Consider the following 19,153-nt stretch of genomic DNA (forward strand, 5'->3'; position numbering starts at 1 on the left):
GTAGGTTTGATATGGATGGGGGTACTGAGATGGCCATCTTTGAGGTGGAAGTCAACATGGAGGAAGTTGGCTTGTTGGGTTGAGTAGGGCCAGATTACAAAGATGTAAACAATGACTCTGAACCAGCTGAGTGGTTTTGGGATTCTCAGTGTTTAGGATGGATTCCTATAGATGGCCCATGAATAGGTTAGCTTAGGAGGGTGCCATGCAGGTGCCCATAGCCATACTCCAGATTTGTTTGTAGGCAATACCTTCAAAGGAGAAGTAATTGTGGATCAGGATATAGTTGGTCATGGCAATTTGGAAGGAGGTTGTAGGTTTGGAATCTGTTGGGCATTGAGAAAGGTAGTGTTCAGTAGCAGTAATGCCATGGGTATTAGGGATGTTAGTGTGAAGGGAGGTGGCAGCAATAGTGACACACAATGCACCAGTGGTAAGGGAATAGGAACCATGGAGAGTTGTTGGAGGAAATGATTGGTATCTTTTATTTTTGGGGTAGGTTGTGGGTAATAGGCTTGGGGACACAGTAACTGGCCTCAATGGTATGTCGTGGGTCATTGGGTTTATGGGCTTTATGAAGCATGTAGAAGATATGGGTGTGGGTAGTAGTAGGGGTGAATAGAGAGATGGACTCGGGGAGAGGATCTGGGATGGACTGAAGGATTTGAGAAGAGACTTGAGATCCTGCTGGATTTCAAGAATGGGGTCACTGTGGTAGGGGCTGTAGGTGGATGAATCTGACAGTTGGTGGAGTCCTTCTGCCAGGTAATCCTTGTGGTGGAGCCTTTGTAAGCAGGTTTATAAGGCCAGGATCAGTTTTTAGGTAGTGAATTGTGGTTTTTTCGGTGCTGAACTGCAGTTTTTTCTGTGAATGTAAGATTTGTTTTCATATTGAGGGATTTTGGGAATGATGGTGAGGCAAGATTTGAGGTTAATAAATTCTGGAAAGTTAACAGGCTGTGATTTGGGGACAGTAGGGGTGGATCACGGTTGGATGGAGGGGTGAACTGAGTCAGGAAGAGTTCAATATTCATCTTCGGTTGAGTTTGATTAGTAGAGTCCATGGCAAAAAAGTGTTCCCACTGTATGGACTGGGAGAAGGAGAGAATGTCTTTAAAAAATCCAGCATTATTGAATTTGAGAGTGGGACAAAACGTGAGGCCTTTGGAAAGGACTGATACTTTTGCAGGTCTAAGGCTTTTGGAGGAAAGATTCATGACTATGTTTTGGGTCTGTTTAGGTTACAGATTCTGTATGAAGATGGGAGGAATTTTTTGAGGGTGGAGTAAATGTAGTAGGTCTGCAAGACAGGGATTGTCTGCTATGAGGGGGTGTGGGGGAAATTTAGTTGTTGTAGAGTTGGTGGACAATGGTAGTCCAAAGCAGGAGTAGGAAGTGAACAGAGTAAAGAGTTTTTTGAGGTTGCATTGTGCATGTTGTTATAGTTCCTGGAGAGCAAGAGTTTCAGTGTATTATATGGGATCCAGGAATTTGGGATTGCATAACAGGAGAATTTTTCAGATGGAGAGGAAGTGTTGCAAGGAGGTTTGGGCCTGATTGATATGGTTTTGCAGGGCTATGTTGGTGAAGGCTAAGGATTGACAAAATCTGAATATATGGAAGTCATTGTGGAAGAAAGAGTGGTAGCCGGATATGAATAAATGATGGTAAGGCTATTTGGAGGGATTCAATGAGCCAAGTAACAACTCAGGAATAGTATGTGAGACTGGTTTTGGCTAGGGATAACGAAGCTTTTCTATATTGAAGCAGATGGAAGGAGCAATGCTCCATGGTGATGGATAAAAACACGCAAAAATACTTAAATAATGTAGAAATATGTCCGAAAAATTTCGCAAAAATACACCCAAACAGGAAAAATCACAAGAAGAATGAAACTGATGAAGTAAGGGAAAACGAGATGAAATTTGAGGAAGTAGCGGATAGTGCAATGCAAAAACCAACAGAAATTGGTGTGAAGACACAATGAGATCAAAGAAAAAATAAACATAAAGATTGTAGTGTTGGTTACAGGTCTGTCTGGTGGATAAGTGTGAAGAAGGGGGATGAGATGAGGTGAAGCTATTACATGCAAATTGGAATGGAGAGGACAAGGAGTGGGCAATGGTGAGTGGTTGGTAGGATGAGATACAAGTTCGTGTGGCACAGGAAGGTGGTATTCCACCTCCCATCAAACCTACACAATATCTTCGTCCATCCCAACACAACACCTGCTCCTCATGGCTCATATCCCTGTAATAGACCTAGATGAAAGACCTGTCCCATACATCTTGCCACCACCACCTATTCCAGTTAGGTCACAAGAATCACATATCCCATCAAAGGCAGGGCTATCTGTGAAACGAGACGTGATCTACGAGATGAGCAGCAATGACTGTGCTGCATTCTATGTGGGCATGAAAATCAACAGGCTTTCTGTCTGCATGAATGACCATCAACAAAGCTGAGCATGCTGCCCAACACGATGTTTTTCACTTCAATGACTACTTCACAGCAAGAGCTGTCCCATACATTGCGCCACCACCACCTACTCCAGTCTGCTCACAAGCATCACCTATCCCATCAAAGGGAGGGCTACCTATGAAACCAGATGTGATCTACAAGCTGAGCTGCAACCTCTTTGCTGCTCCCTGTGTGGGCATGACAATCAATAAGCTGTCTGTCCGTATGAATGACCACTGACAAACTGTGGCCAAGAAACAACCAAGCACACTTGCCAACATGACGTTCCTCATTTCAGTGACTGCTTTAAGCATGTGCTATCTGGACCCTTCCCACCAACACCAGCTTTTCTGAATTGTTCAGGTGGGTACTCACCCTGCAGCAGATCCTACATTCCCATAACCCTCCTGGCCTCAATCTTTGTTAGTCACTGTCCTTACCCACCTAGCCACTTCGCTGTTCCCATTCCAGCACTACAGCACCCTCTATTCCACCAGTGCACCCACAGTCTTTTTTACTTCTCTTCTTTTCCACTACATCCTCCCCTTCCCTCTTTCTAACTGCCTGACTTCATTTAGCTGCCTTATTCTCTTTCCAGCTTTTCCCTGTATGCTCCCACAAGCAGCACTTTGCCACCCCTCACCCCTACCCTACTATTCCTCCCCCTCGTCATTCCAATCTCATCCATATGTACACTGCCTGACTGCCTCTCCCATCATCCACTGTTGCTTGCGCACTGGCCTCAACAACCAGAGACTCTGATCATGTGTGTGTGAGCTGCATTTGCTTGAGCATGTGTGTTTATGTTGTCTATTGCCAATAAGGTCTTGTTGGCCAAATGCTCACTTTCTGACAATGTTTTTGTTGTGCCTGTCTGCAACTCAGCATCTCCGCTATATGGTGAGTAGCAACTGTTCTTTTCATAGTATTGTTGAGTGTGTGAGAATCCATACTGAATGAAATGATTAATTTTATATGATCATCTGTATCACATATGCATACCATACATAAGTTCATATTGTAAAGTGTACTCAGGATATGGACTGACTGCTTCCTTAATGGACTTTTGTCTAACTCACCTCCCCAACCCCAGATACGTGAGAAGTGGTTGTCATGACATACAACACATTTGTTGTTGGCACAAAAACTTTTCCTATTTCCATTCTCACATTAATATTTTGCCTCTTAACCCATTTCACTTGGCCCTATTGTATTTCTCCTGTGCAGGACTGTTGTTTTTCTCTTCCACATTTTTATTGAAATGTACATATATAAAGCCTTATTACTTTCTGTGTATCACCACTTTCTTTTTTACTGACACCCTTGATTGACATTGGGTTGTGGCACATTTTCTCTTTTACTGACAGCTTTCTTCTGACTTCTCATTTCTTACAGTTCTCTTCAAATAAGAAAAGCTATTATGATATCTAAGATTCAGTAATTTAATGTCTCTTGATCATCTCATGGCTTTCAATTATGACAAACATTAACTTTTATTTATTTTTAGGATTGTTCATGATTTTGTATTACTGATAAGGCTATTCACCATGTAACAGGGGCACTGAGCTGTAGACAGGCACATTGAAAAAGAGTGAATACTAAAAATATTTCATCTTTCGGACAAAGACCTTATTCATACAGAACAACTTGTGTGTGCATGGCCACTGCACTGAGCACTATATGTTGATTCCAACTGCATCTGACCTGAGCAGCAATCTAGCTGGGGTGGGTGGTGGGAGTAAGGAAAAGTTATGGGGTGATGAAGGACTGAAAATGCAGAGGAAGATGCTATTTCTTCTTGTGGGAGTGTGCAGAGATGTGGTGGGGACAGGTTAGGGCTGTTAGGTGCAGGTGCTTGTGGTAGGAAGGGGGTGAGATGATTTGTTATGAGATACCATTGTCAGGGGTAGACTAGATGATAGTGAAATGATGAATGTGACAGGTCTTCCATCTAGGTTTACTGCTGGGAGATGATCCATGAGGCAAAGGGTTGTGAGCAGGGGTGAAGAAGGTATGGCCAAAGATTTGTATAGGTTGGATAGACAGTGGAATACCATGGTGGGAGGGGTAGGGAGGATAATGGAGAGAATACTCTCATCTCAGGGTATGACAAGAGATATCCTGCCTCTACCACATCCCTGCACACTCCCACGGAAAGAAGTAGCGTTTCCCCTGCTGTCCCTGCATCTCCCCACCCCACACCTCTTCCTTACACACACTACATTGCAGCTCATGTCAGTCATAGCCACAGTCAAGCCTTAGTGACCAGTGATGGTGGCCATGTGTATGAGTCATTCTCGTGTGAATGTGTGAGAGTTCCTACTTTTGAAGAAGTGCTTCGTCCAAAAGCTGAAATATTTCCAGCATTATTCTTAAATGTGTTCCTCTGTGTCTCAACTCCTCCTCTTTGTGCTAAGCATCAATGTGTTCTTTGCATATTGTTGTTATTCCATCCTGGTCTCTCTCTCGATTGATAATGATGTTTTCTAACTTAGAAGCAACTGTTGATGACAGAATTGTGTCCTGACTACTAGTGAGCTTGGTATCTTAATTTTATGCTAGCTTTTTAAAAATTAAACATTAAGACACATGGATAACCATTCCAGTAACTTTATTTGGGAATAATATTAAAGAATAAAAACATTGCATATTTCATTCCAGGGAAGCTCACTTTCAGTGTCGAGATCCTCTTTACAGAAGGGCAATTTGTTATTTGTGAAAGTGATGAAATAGTTGTGTCTGGTCACATATTTGTCTGTCAGGAACCAGACAAGGAATTTATTGCCATGAATAATGCTTCTCAGACTAGTCAACAAAGTGCTGTACCATTACTCAAGAGTAAGGATGTGTACTTGGATTTGCACTTACAAGGATATCAGTACACAGGAGTGTTTAAAGGAATATTGGAATTAGATGGTATGAAAACTAATGCAAAATATTTAATACCTGTTTGTCATATAACAGTATATAAAAAATTTCTTCAATTATGTACATACAAACGTTCTGACAAGATATAGTTTCTCACTCTTTATTTCATGTGTGCAGTAATTTTTCTCCCTTTTAGTTTAAATCATAGTGGATATTTGGTGAATAACTGAACAAATTACATTTTTTGCAGATAGTGGAGCCAAAGTTTGTTTCACCAAGAACTGGGTTGCTCTAATGGACACTGTCTTGCAGGTAGCCTTAATGAAGAGTGCTTGGAGATATTTCTCACATGTCTGTGTCCCAACAAAACTTCGGAAGGTGGTTATCAATCCAGAGAAAATTTGTCAGGCAGGTTGGTATTCAAAGACTATTAAACTTAAGTCACTTTGCTATTGTTTTTCTTCTTTTTTGTTTAGCTTTCATTTATTTTGTCCAGATGACATTTGTAGCAGTTAGAATGAAGGCTATTCAAATGAGGACTATTCATAAAGTATTTGACTATTACTGACAAAATCAGTCTATTCACCTTCAAAGTAGTCCCCTCCAGCTTCTACACACCCATACCAACACAATTAATGGAGGACAATGAGCAGGTTCTTTATTGCAGTGAATGAGGCAACTGCCCATTGCCCACAAGTCTGGCCATTTGCATCTCACTGCTTCATGAAGGTGATGCAGAACCCCTTCATGGTGCTCCTTAACGTTAATACCATCTGGAGTGTACTCATCATGGACCAAGCCACTGGAGTCAAAAAAGACTGTTAGCATTACTGTTACACTGCTGCAGACCTGCCTTGCTTTTTTGGGTCTTAAGGATGGTGGACACTACCATTGCAATGACTGCAACTTTGTTTCTGGGTTGTACCCATAAACCCCAGACTCATCTCCAGTGATCTCTATGTTAAGAAAGTTATGACTACTGTTCATATTATCCAGCATGCCCTGTGCAACCTCTGAATGAATGATGTTGTTTCTGCACAGTTGTTAGCAACTCGGGCATAGATAATGCTGAAATCTTCATGAGGTCCATACATTCTGTTAAAATGGAATGAATGGATCCAGTACTAATTTTAATCATGTCTGCAGGTTCTCTTATCTTGATTCATCTGCCCTGCATCATCAGTGTCCTTATGTGATCAATAACAACCTCATATGTGGATGTTTAGGGCCTAACTGAACATGCTTAACTTTCCACTGCCATCTTTGAAGCAGTTTTACCACTTGTTTATCTGTGTGGTATCCATTGTTTCATCCCCAAACACTTGTCAAATATTGCAGATTGTTTCAAATTGAGAATCACTGAGCTTAAAACAAAATTTGATGCAGTAAAGTTGTTCCACTTTTCAGTCATTTTGCCCACAATACAAAATCTGGTGACTATCACTTTCACATGTTCACTTGTCAATGGCTAGCCAGTGATTGGTTGTTTCCACAGTTGTGAAAAAATCAGAAACGTCCACTATGTATGCCTACAAACATAGAAAGTGCACACACCATGATACCATTGTTGCTTTCAGCAATAAAAAATAAGATCAAATACTTTTTGAACAGCGTTTTCTTGCAAGGAAACACTGGAAATAATCTTTCTGGCAGGTGGAATTGGCTTTGATTGTTTTGGTTCAGGATCACTGGCTTTTATTCACCGACTTGATTGCAATTTCTTTTCTAATGTTAAGTAATTGATCCTCATCTCATCCACAATAACAAGTCAACTTACCAAATCAGTTGAATTATTTTGAAATGTAGCCTCTACATTGCTGAGGAAATTGTTTTTATGACTGACTCTTTCTCAGAGTTTTCTCATAGTAAATTCTCCATGTAAAACACGCAATATTTTTTTTGGTAAGCCAATGGCATGAGCTATTTGATACATTTCAAAACACTTAGCACAATACCATCACAGCACAAGGGTATGAGACATGTGATTTCAGACATTATAACTGCAATGATCAGGAGGGAACTCCAGGACAATAGAGCAGTGGCTTTACATCCAGTTCATCTGTCATAACCTCTTCTGCCTAAATGATCATTTGGAATATCTGGTATGAGATGTTCCTCTTCTTTCCACTTCTCTGTTGGGTCCTAGGGCATTAGGGAAAAAAACAACAGAAAGGGATGAATAGAGAGATAGGGCATTCTGGAACACAATTCTTCAGGGTCATCCATTGAGACCTGTCTGGCTTAGGAGGCTGTGCAAGTAGCTACACTACTGGCGTAGCTTCACAAGAACATGCAGACCTCTCCACCAGCAAGGACAGTGCTACAATAAGGAAGAGGACTATAGCTATAGGAACATGGAATGTCCGTATTCTTCTGGACTTAAGTAACAGACCAGAAGGAAGAACAGCTCTCATCATCCTTGAGACAGCTGGATTGGATATAGACATTGCTGCCTAAAGTGAAACCAGACTATCAGGTGAAGGAGACATTAGCAAGGTCAGCTCAGGGTACACCGTCTTCCGGAAAGGAAAGGATGCAGGAGAACCATGGTCCTCGGTGTAGGATTTGCAGCAAATAGTGAAGCAATATTGATTAATGTCTGTTGCTATCAGTAAAAGAATTATGATTAACTGTGCAGAATTATCGTCAAGATATCTACCGAAGATAAACTTGTGTTACTTGGTAACATCAATTCTAGAGTAGGAAGAGAGAGTCGTTTTTGGGGAAACAGCAGGGTTAATCAAGATGTTGGAAACTGCAGTGCAAGTGGGCTGCCATTTCTTGGTCTTCACATGAGCATGAACTTTTTATTACCAACTGGCAATTCCGCTTAGCTAATCAGTATAAGACAGACTGTGTGGATGCATCCACAGTCCAAACATTGGCATTTCATTGACTATTTCATCACTCGGCAGTGTGACAAAAATGATGTCTTGATCACAGACACAGCTCAAGACAGTGATGACTGCAGGACTGATCACCAACTGCTGGTTAGCCATCTGAAAGGATTCCTGTCCATCATAAACCATGATCCTACATCTCAAAACCTTCCACGAGAAAATTCTACATACACACCCTGCAGAAATGAAAAAGTTTTTTCTCTCTTGCAAGACATGCTTTTGGATTGACTTAGCAGTACAACAGTTAACTCAAAAAATACTGAACAGGGCAGGCCACTTTAAAAACATCTTCAGAAAGACTGCAGAGGATCTCATTAGTTCTGATGCAAAGAAGAGAAATGACTCATTTGATGACAACAGTGAGGGGATTAAGAATCTCATAAATGTCAAATGGGATGCTTATCTGTCTCTTGCTCAAGATCCATCCTCCATGGAAAAGAAAAGATGGCTTTAAGGATTCAAGCAGAAATATTTGGCTAAAATAAGAACAATCAAGAATGACTGGAATCAACAGAAAACCTAGGAACTCCCAAACTTCAAAGTCTCTTAGATTCCAGGGACATGCAGAATCTTTACACTTGAATAAGAAAAATATGTGGATCACTTCATTCTTCATCAGGAACTCTGAAAGCTGCCACAAGTATGAGCATTCTCACTGTAAGTCAGGACATCTTGTTTTACTGGAAACAGCATTTCATCTCACTCTTGGAAAATTGTTCTGCCTCTGACACTTTCTCATACATGTTCCACAACATCCAACACAAACTTGGGTGGCAGTTTCACTGACATTTCATGAATTCAGCAAGGCTCTAGATAGTATCAAACTGAGCAACAAGACCTGACAACATCCCCATGGAGATCATTCAAAGTAGTGTCTTGTCTCCAAAAGCCAGACTCTTCTCCCAGTCTCTTTTAATGTGAGAAACCCATAAGGTACCAGCAGACTTAAAGAACTCCAAAATTTTCAATATTTTTTAAAAAAGTGACTGTAGCATATGTGGCAATTACTGGGGCATACTCTTGCTCTGTGATTCATTAAATTTTTGGTACAGTTCTGTTGAATGACCTCCAGACTGTTTCTGAGACTGTACTTTCTTAATCTCAGTGCTGCTGATTTTGCCCCTCCACATGAACTATTGATATAATCCTCTGTGCATGACAACTGCAGGAGAAGTGCAAGGAATAACATGAGCCATTACTGAATTGATGAAAAAAATGGGTGACATCAAGAAGTAGTCATGTGACATAAACAAAACTGAAAGATGATGTCTATTCAAATTTTGCACCAGTCGCATACAAGTGATGTTAGTCAAAAATGCCTAACACCTCACAGAATTTGAATGAGTTTGTGTAATAGGGTTATGTGAAGCTGGATGTTCCATCTGTGATACAGCAGGAAGACCTGGCAGAAATGTAGCCACTGTACATGGTTGCTGGCAGCAGTGGTCTTGATACTCCAGATGATCACATGCCACTACAAAAAGAGAAGACCATTGTGTTCAACTTATGGCTCTGTCACATTGTACTGCATCTGCAGCAGCAATTTGAGCAGCAGCTGACACCACAGTGACAGAAAAAAAACTGTTACAAATTGGTTATTTCAAGGACAGCTCTGAATCAGATAACCTGTAGTGTGCGTTCCACTGAACCCAAACTGCCGCCGTTTGCGACTTCAGTGGTGTCAAATGAGAGCTCATTGGAGGGCAGGGTGGAGGTCTGTTGTGTTTTCTGATGAAATCTGGTTCAGCCTCTGTGCCAGTGCCAGTTGTGTGTTGGTTAGTAGGGGGCCAGTTGAGGACCTGCACCCGACATGTCTGCATGCTAGTCACATTCGACCTACACCTGGGATGCGATTTCATATAACAGCAGGAACACTGTTGTGGTTATCCCATGCACCATGACCACAAATCTGTATGTCAGTCGAGTGATTTGACCTGTTGTGCTGCCATTCATAAACAGCATTCCAGGTGGTGTTTTCTGACAGGGTAACACTCACCCACTTGCAGCTGTTGTAACTCAACATACTCTAATGTGTGTTGCTTTGGACTGTTTAATCACCAAATTTGCCTCCAATCAAACACATATGGGATGTCATCAGATGACAACTCCAGTATCATCCACAAACATCATTAGCTATGCCTGTATTGACTGACAAAGTGCAGCAGGTGTGGAACTCCCTCCCATAAACTGACATCCAGCACCTGTAAAATACAATGCGTGCATGTTTGCATGCTCATATTCAACATTCTGTCATTTACATTGGTTGTTAATGTACCAGCATTTCACATTTGCAATGGCTTATCACACGCTTACATTAACCTGTGATCTTGAAATATTAGTCACTTAAATATGTTATCTAGACAAATGTGTTCCCAACATTTCACTACTGTACATTAATTATTTTTTGATATTGCATTTTTTCTGTCAATGTATTTGTGTTCTATGACTTAAAAAAGACCTTTGATACTGTGCACAGAAAAGTTATGTGTTAGGCCTTAAAACATTTGGGTTACGCTTTCTTATATCTTCCTTTGCATGCTGTTGGGTTTTTAGTGGATACAGGAGCAAGGAACAGATGCTGTTCATGCACAGAGAATTCAGATATTAATTTATTGTATATGTAACATCGAATAGTAAAATAATACATAACTTCATTGCTGTATTTCCTGTGTCAGTTGTTAACAGTAGATTTGAATCTAGAAATGTATATAGATAACAAAAGATTTATAAGTCTATCACTCTTCAATACAATTTCTATTCAGAAGATGTTGAGCCCTGGCCACAATAAAAGTCTGTAAATGTTAATCAACTGGCAAACACACAAAATGGCTCAGTGTCTGAGTGTTTGAACTTAAGAACACCTACTGCTGGAGCTCTGAAGAGGGGATGCTTGCATCTCATTGGCAGTGGTTAATCATTTGTAGCAGTGCTCTCATGCCACAGTGATGGCTGTAGGAAATGTGGCACCATAACTGGTGGCACATGTATTTGAAAGTGTGGCAGACGAAGAGTCGCCGATATCCACCCTTAACACTGTTCAATTGACTCTATGCACCAGACTGATGGTGTATCAAGCAAGTGTTGCTCCTACCCTGCTCTGTGGTTGCAAAACCTAAGTGCTGTATGACTGTGATGTTAAGAAACCAGAATGCTGCAATCAACAGAAGCTTAGAAACATTATGAATATCAAATGAGGTAATTTCATATCAATCATTACTATTCTTGAGAAGGCAAAGATGTAAACTTTAGAAGCCACCATTACTGGTCACCAACACACATTGGACATGTCCAGTGGATAAGAAACAAGACTTAGTCATTAAATTTTGTATAGTGAAGTGAGCAAAGGTAGAAGTCCCTGAAGCACTATAAGGTCCAATTCAAGAATAATCTAAAGAGCCTAAACATTGACCTGTGTAATTGGTGCAATGCAGCAGATGGTTGTAATCGCTGGTGCACAACTAGCTCAGCTGCTGTTTTACATTTTGACCACTAACATCAGAGACAGGAAAATGAAAAACGTCAGAGATGCACCCTCCACTGTCTATTATATGTAGTCTATGTGGCCCTATTCTTCATGCCAGAATTGATCTGCTAAACCATCAAATGCACTGCCATGCAATAATGGAGATGCTGCAGAAAAATGAAAACTCAGGTATGGGTATCAGCTAGTGATGACCACCACAAAGTGGTGTCTAAATTTCCCAGGCATTATTTTATAAATACAACATTATTTATGACACTGTGATACTAAACAAGCCAGTCTGTGCAAGTGGTCATCTCATCATTCATAAACTGCTCCACTGAGTACTAGCACTTTTCTACCAGGAAATCATGAAGATTTATCTTCAGTGAACCTATCTACATGCTCAGTACATCTCTACCCTTGAGTTTTAGGTACGTTTTCATTCTCATGTGTTGGAGTTCCTGTTGGTAGAGTTTTGAGTGGTATTTTGAAAGAATGAAATTTTCTTTGCATCTATTGTTGTGCTTGTATTTGAAATGGTTTTCTTCACCTAGCTCAGGATTTCTGTGTAGTAAGATGGTAATCACAAATGTGTACAATCCAGAGACTGGTGATATTTCTAGGTTACTGAATAATGGACTGATGATACTTTTGGGTTATTGAATAATGGACAAAAGGATGTTCTTGGAGGAGCAGCACATGGCTTGAAATCCACCCCCCCCCCCCCCCAAAAAAAAAAAAAAAAAATTAAACCGTCGTAATTATGTGGATTCAAAGTAACTGTGGTATGCCACTTTCCTGCTGTTTACATTTGTTACCCCAAATAGTACTTCTGTTGCAATAGTAGGGCTGTTTATTTTGCTGCTAAATAATCTATGTGTGATTGCCAGCATAAATTTTTGTTCAAGTTTAGTCCCAAGAATTTGATGGACTGAGCTTTTTCCATAACTTGATTTTTATGTACGATACTAGTGTAACAGATTTTTGACTATTTGGTTTTAAGTTGTGTAATGAAACATTAAGTTTAAGACCATTTTGTTGAAACTATGTATCTTGGTTGTTTAGTGTGTTTATGGTGCCATCCAAAATTTTTCTCACATTTTGTTTTTCAATAAGTACTGAGTTATCATTGGCAAGCAAGACTGGTTGGACTCTGACATTGAGCGGTAAATCATTATTATAAATGAGAAACAAGATTAGCCCTAAGATTGAATCTTGAGGGAATCCTTGTGAAATTGTATTCCACTAAGAATCATAATTCATGTTATTAAATGTTATGATTTTCCTTTGCTTCTTGTTTGTCAGATAATACGTAAGCCACTATAGACCACTTTGTCTGATGGTGTATCTGTCTCATTTGTGAAGTAGCATGGACTGTCACTGAATCGAAAGCTTTTGTAAGGTCACAGAAGACACATGCCGATTTATTGATTTTGTCCAGTGATGAGCTGATTTTTTTTTTTTTCAATCAATTCATTAATTGCATTCAGGTGCTTTTCCCTTTTGGGAATCCACATTTGTTTTTGAGAATAACATAATTTTTTGTGATAAAATTTGTTATCTGGACTGTAGCTATTTTATCAAATACTTTGGATAAGACTGGGAAGATAGGGACAGGAGTATAAGTTTGCTAATCCTTTTTTGATCATTTTTTGTGTAGTATTTTTATCTCTGTATACTTACGTACATCAGGGAAGTTGGATTTTTCAAATGACAGATTGATTCTTTAAGGCAAAGGGTGAACTATTTTATCACACAAAAATGTACTTTCTTTGGTGGGTGTGTGATTCCTTACTAAATGTCACAAAGGCTCACTATTCCCATCCAGGCCAAAGAAATTCACACTGTTTTGATAAGTAATTATACCTCTGTTGGAGTTTGATATATTTATGAGAAATTTATCAAAGCATTGAGACATTTGAATATAACCTACAATAATATTGGTATTTCATTTTATTTTTTAAATTTCTTGATAGTTAACTATTGTACTTAATTTGTATTTAATAACAGACCATACTACTTTACACTTATTCATATGTCCTAAAATAAACTCATCTTTTGGCAGTTTCAACAACACTTTTAAATATAACTTCTTACTGTCTCACGTAGCTAATGAAGTCAGAGTTTTGTGTTTCAGAACATTATGTAGTTCTCATTTTCTCACACTAGATTTTTTAAAGCCTGGAGTAAATCAGTTTAGTTTACTTTTGGCTTTGCAGTGCAAGATCCTAGGTGAGAATGATTCATTGATTACATCTAGAAATGTTCTTAAAATTATTGAAGTTCTCAGTACTTGACACACTGTTATCTATATGTCAATTTACTGTGTCTGTCTTGTCATGGAATATGTTCAAGTTATTTTTACAAAAGTTTATTTTCATATAACCATTCTTAGCATTTGGTTTCTTTATTCCTGGCAGCTGAATAAACAACACAGAATTGTCAAAAATTCGTAAATCCAAACAGATCTTATTTTCACTTTGAACATCTAATTTGATAATACATTGTATATAAAAACAAAGATGAGGTGACTTACCGAACGAAAGTGCTGGCAGGTCGATAGACACACAAACAAACACAAACATACACACAAAATTCAACCTTTCGCAACAAACTGTTGCCTCATCAGGAAAGAGGGAAGGAGAGGGGAAGACGAAAGGAAGTGGGTTTTAAGGGAGAGGGTAAGGAGTCATTCCAATCCCGGGAGCGGAAAGACTTACCTTAGGGGGAAAAAAGGACAGGTATACACTCGCACACACGCACATATCCATCCACACATACAGACACAAGCAGACATATATATGTCTGCTTGTGTCTGTATGTGTGGATGGATATGTGCGTGTGTGCGAGTGTATACCTGTCCTTTTTTCCCCCTAAGGTAAGTCTTTCCGCTCCCGGGATTGGAATGACTCCTTACCCTCTCCCTTAAAACCCACTTCCTTTCGTCTTCCCCTCTCCTTCCCTCTTTCCTGATGAGGCAACAGTTTGTTGCGAAAGCTTGAATTTTGTGTGTATGTTTGTGTTTGTTTGTGTGTCTATTGACCTGCCAGCGCTTTCGTTCGGTAAGCCACCTCATCTTTGTTTTTATATATAATTTTCCCCACATGGAATGTTTCCTTCTATTATATTGATAATACATTGTCTATACATGTAGCTGAATGGGCATTTTCTCTAGTGACTTGACAAAAATGTTCTGAGTTAAGTCAAAAAACTGTTTTGAGCTTGTCATGACTAAAAAATCTAAATGTTGGGTAACAAGGGTCTCCCATAGGGGAGACCGTTCGCCAAGTTCAAGTCTTTCAATTTGATGCCACTGAGCAGAGAAAATCTCCAACACAGCTGGGAATTGAACCATTCTGTCATGCTGACCACTCAGCTACCAGGGACGGACATTGTCATGACTCATCACATTCACACTTAGTTCAGCTGCTATAATAATATGTTTCTTCCTTTCTTTCTTAAGTTTATTTTAAAGATGAGTTTGGATGAGAAAGTTTTAGTTATTGTACTTCCTGGAAATCTATAACAATTATGAATACCTATGTTCACATATTAACTAAAGCAGTCAGTTTTTGAAAATATAGTATACACTCCTGGAAATTGAAATAAGAACACCGTGAATTCATTGTCCCAGGAAGGGGAAACTTTATTGACACATTCCTGGGGTCAGATACATCACATGATCACACTGACAGAACCACAGGCACATAGACACAGGCAACAGAGCATGCACAATGTCGGCACTAGTACAATGTATATCCACCTTTCGCAGCAATGCAGGCTGCTATTCTCCCATGGAGATGATCGTAGAGATGCTGGATGTAGTCCTGTGGAACGGCTTGCCATGCCATTTCCACCTGGCGCCTCAGTTGGACCAGCGTTCGTGCTGGACGTGCAGACCGCGTGAGACGACACTTCATCCAGTCCCAAACATGCTCAGTGGGGGACAGATCCGGAGATCTTGCTGGCCAGAGTAGTTGACTTACACCTTCTAGAGCACATTGGGTGGCACGGGATACATGCGGACGTGCATTGTCCTGTTGGAACAGCAAGTTCCCTTGCCGGTCTAGGAATGGTAGAACGATGGGTTCGATGACAGTTTGGATGTACCGTGCACTATTCAGTGTCCCCTCGACGATCACCAGTGGTGTACGGCCAGTGTAGGAGATCGCTCCCCACACCATGATGCCGGGTGTTGGCCCTGTGTGCCTCGGTCGTATGCAGTCCTGATTGTGGCGCTCACCTGCACGGCGCCAAACACGCATACGACCATCATTGGCACCAAGGCAGAAGCGACTCTCATCGCTGAAGACGACACGTCTCCATTCGTCCCTCCATTCACGCCTGTCGCGACACCACTGGAGGCGGGCTACACAATGTTGGGGCATGAGCGGAAGACGGCCTAACGGTGTGCGGGACCGTAGCCCAGCTTCATGGAGACGGTTGCGAATGGTCCTCGCCGATACCCCAGGAGCAACAGTGTCCCTAATTTGCTGGGAAGTGGCGGTGCGGTCCCCTACGGCACTGCGTAGGATCCTACGGTCTTGGCGTGCATCCGTGCGTCGCTGCGGTCTGGTCCCAGGTCGACGGGCACGTGCACCTTCCGCCGACCACTGGCGACAACATCGATGTACTGTGGAGACCTCACGCCCCACGTGTTGAGCAATTCGGCGGTACGTCCACCCGGCCTCCCGCATGCCCACTATACGCCCTCGCTCAAAGTCCGTCAACTGCACATACGGTTCACGTCCACGCTGTCGCGGCATGCTACCAGTGTTAAAGACTGCGATGGAGCTCTGTATGCCACGGCAAACTGGCTGACACTGACGGCGGCGGTGCACAAATGCTGCGTAGTTAGCGCCATTCGACGGCCAACACCGCGGTTCCTGGTGTGTCCGCTGTGCCGTGCGTGTGATCATTGCTTGTACAGCCCTCTCGCAGTGTCCGGAGCAAGTATGGTGGGTCTGACACACCGGTGTCAATGTGTTCTTTTTTCCATTTCCAGGAGTGTATTTGATGGATAAAAAAAATACTCAACTAGTGATGACAGCAAGAGAAAATGCATGTAAATGTTAAAGAAATGTGCAAGCCTTTGGAGCCAGTGGCTCCTTCTTCTGGCAGGAGCATTGAAGGGAAAGAAAGAGGGATGAAAGAAAGGACTGGAGAGGTTTAGGAAATGGGGAGAGTTTGGAAAAGTCACATAGTACCACAGACCAAGGAAAATTTACCAGGTGTGATGAAAGGGAAAGACTCATTCTACAGAAGAATGTATTAATCAGCTACTTTGACAAGGCTATGACTTCCTAAAATCATGCCTTATACTGAGGTCCAACCCACAACTCCTAAAACAGCTTTTTGTGCTGCCTCTCCACAAACTCTGCAGTATTCTTGTCAGACACTATGCATCCATTTCCCTGCCCTATGGCTCTTACTCCTGTGATTGTCCCAGCTGCAAGACTTGTCATATGCACCCTTCTACCACCACCTCGCCCTGTGGCTCTTACTCCTGTGATTGTCCCAGCTGCAAGACTTGTCATATGCACCCTTCTACCACCACCTATACCAGCCCTGTAACTGGCAGAACATCGAAGCAAGTTTCACCTATGAAACAACATATGTCGTGTGCCAATAGTTATATAAATATTGCTCGGCTTTTTACTTTGGGATGTTCATAGATTGCAACATCTTTAATTGCATGACAAGTAGCAGTGTTTATTGTAAAGCTGCTTGATAATAAGTCATGTGTTATAAGTGGGACTCTGGTGTTTGGAGATGGAGGTAAATATTTCCTTTGAAGAATACCATTCTAATCATACAAATATTAAGCTACCTTTCGCAGATAAACAGTAGTTACTTAGTATAATGGAGGTGACAGCTTCTTCTTCTTCTTTTTAAGAAAAGTAACAGCTTTCTTTGTAATTTGTGTGGTTAAATTTAGGTGTAATAAACGTAACACTACTGAGCGGTGTAATGACAGTTTATTGTTAATGCAGTATACACATTAAATTTCTCTGATTTCCTTGTGTTTTGTTAAATCATACCTTGACTTGTTTAAATGATTGCATCCTATTTTCAGCTGTCAGTTTTACATTAATTGTTGTACTCTAGTAAAATTTTGGTTTTTGGCCATTTTCAAGTACCCTGATTTAAAAACAAAGATAATAAGAGTTTACAAATATAACAGGTGCACTCAAAAGAACAATGGCTGTAGATGTATCATGTAAGGTGTAATGTACCATCACTAATGTTCGACAAATATTATGTTTTCAAATGTACAGTAAGTCCTTATTAATCTTCGCATAATTTATCATTTAGTTTGTCACTGCATTTAATTTCAGTTGATTTTTTTATGCACTAAATTATTACCAGTGCTTTTTATCAGAATATTTGGAAATGGCTAAAGGTAGAAATTGTACAATAGTCCAACAGATGCACTAAAACTGACATTTATGGGTGGGATACCATCACATAAATAATTTCTCATGGCTGTGGACCCAAGCTCCATGAAAAACTCACTACCTGGTTTCGTTCCACATCCCTGAATGTTCTCTTTCTGGTGGCATCTATAGAACACTGTGAATGAAGAAATGAATGAATAAGTGGCTCAGCAGATGTAATGATACTCATCCAATCAAAAGGCATCAGTTTGCTGGTACTGCTGAGATAATGATCGTCAATAACATGTTTGGCATGACACAAATAAAATGTCAGAATGTGTTTACTATTATAAAGTGGATCCAGAGAAGGTGTGAAACTGTCTTCCTTTTGCATACAAAAGATACTGCAAAGACTGAGCAGTATTGTTGAGAAAACTCTTTATGTCCAAGCTAAGAACCTTTTTAAAAAATGAAAAATTGTAGTTATATGAAATTATTGCCAGACTGCAAGTGTCCTGCTTTTTTGTAAGTGTATTGACTTTCAAATATCTGATGATCATCCCAATGCCATATCTCCAGGAAGAGTAGGGTTTTGAAGGAATATGTAATCGCTAGAATACAATAAAAAGTTTAAGCAAAGGAATGGAGACTGTCCCATTTATAGTTCCTTCCAGGTCCCACATTCCTCTTGAGTGTATAAGGTGGTTTTATTTCTCTAAGGACCAAGATGTACATCCCCTGATGTAAGTGGCAACGAGATTGACATATAACCTTAGCATGAAGAGTACAAGTAACGTGTGGCAAAAATGGTTTCACTTTGCATGATCTGTGAATGATGTATTCAAATCTAGAATGTTGCATAAATTTTGCATAGAACCAACCCATCTGATGCAGAATCCACTTGGTTGTCAAAGACAAAAAAAAATTATGGTGTTAATGGGGAACTGAATCCATATTCTATCATGAGAAAGAGCCACAGTTAAGGAAACTGTACCCTCTATTGTTTTCAAATCCTTTGCAACAGTACTGAAGAAACAAATTGAAAAAGTAGATACTCTAAATTAGGCTGTAGATAACTACACAAA

General features: G+C 40.5%; 1 protein-coding gene across 1 annotated transcript in view; it reads left to right on the plus strand.

Moving 5' to 3' along the window:
* The window catches only part of LOC124606090 (fatty acid synthase-like), a 448,407-nt gene that overhangs the window by 250,596 nt on the left and 178,658 nt on the right, over positions 1-19,153 (plus strand). Inside the window, exons 16-17 of the mRNA XM_047138055.1 lie at positions 5,122-5,376; positions 5,579-5,740. Coding sequence (XP_046994011.1) covers positions 5,122-5,376; positions 5,579-5,740 — 417 coding nt within the window. The remainder of the gene's footprint in view (positions 1-5,121; positions 5,377-5,578; positions 5,741-19,153) is intronic.

The sequence above is a fragment of the Schistocerca americana genome, chromosome 3 (assembly GCF_021461395.2).
Source record: "Schistocerca americana isolate TAMUIC-IGC-003095 chromosome 3, iqSchAmer2.1, whole genome shotgun sequence".
Lineage (NCBI taxonomy): Eukaryota > Metazoa > Arthropoda > Insecta > Orthoptera > Acrididae > Schistocerca > Schistocerca americana.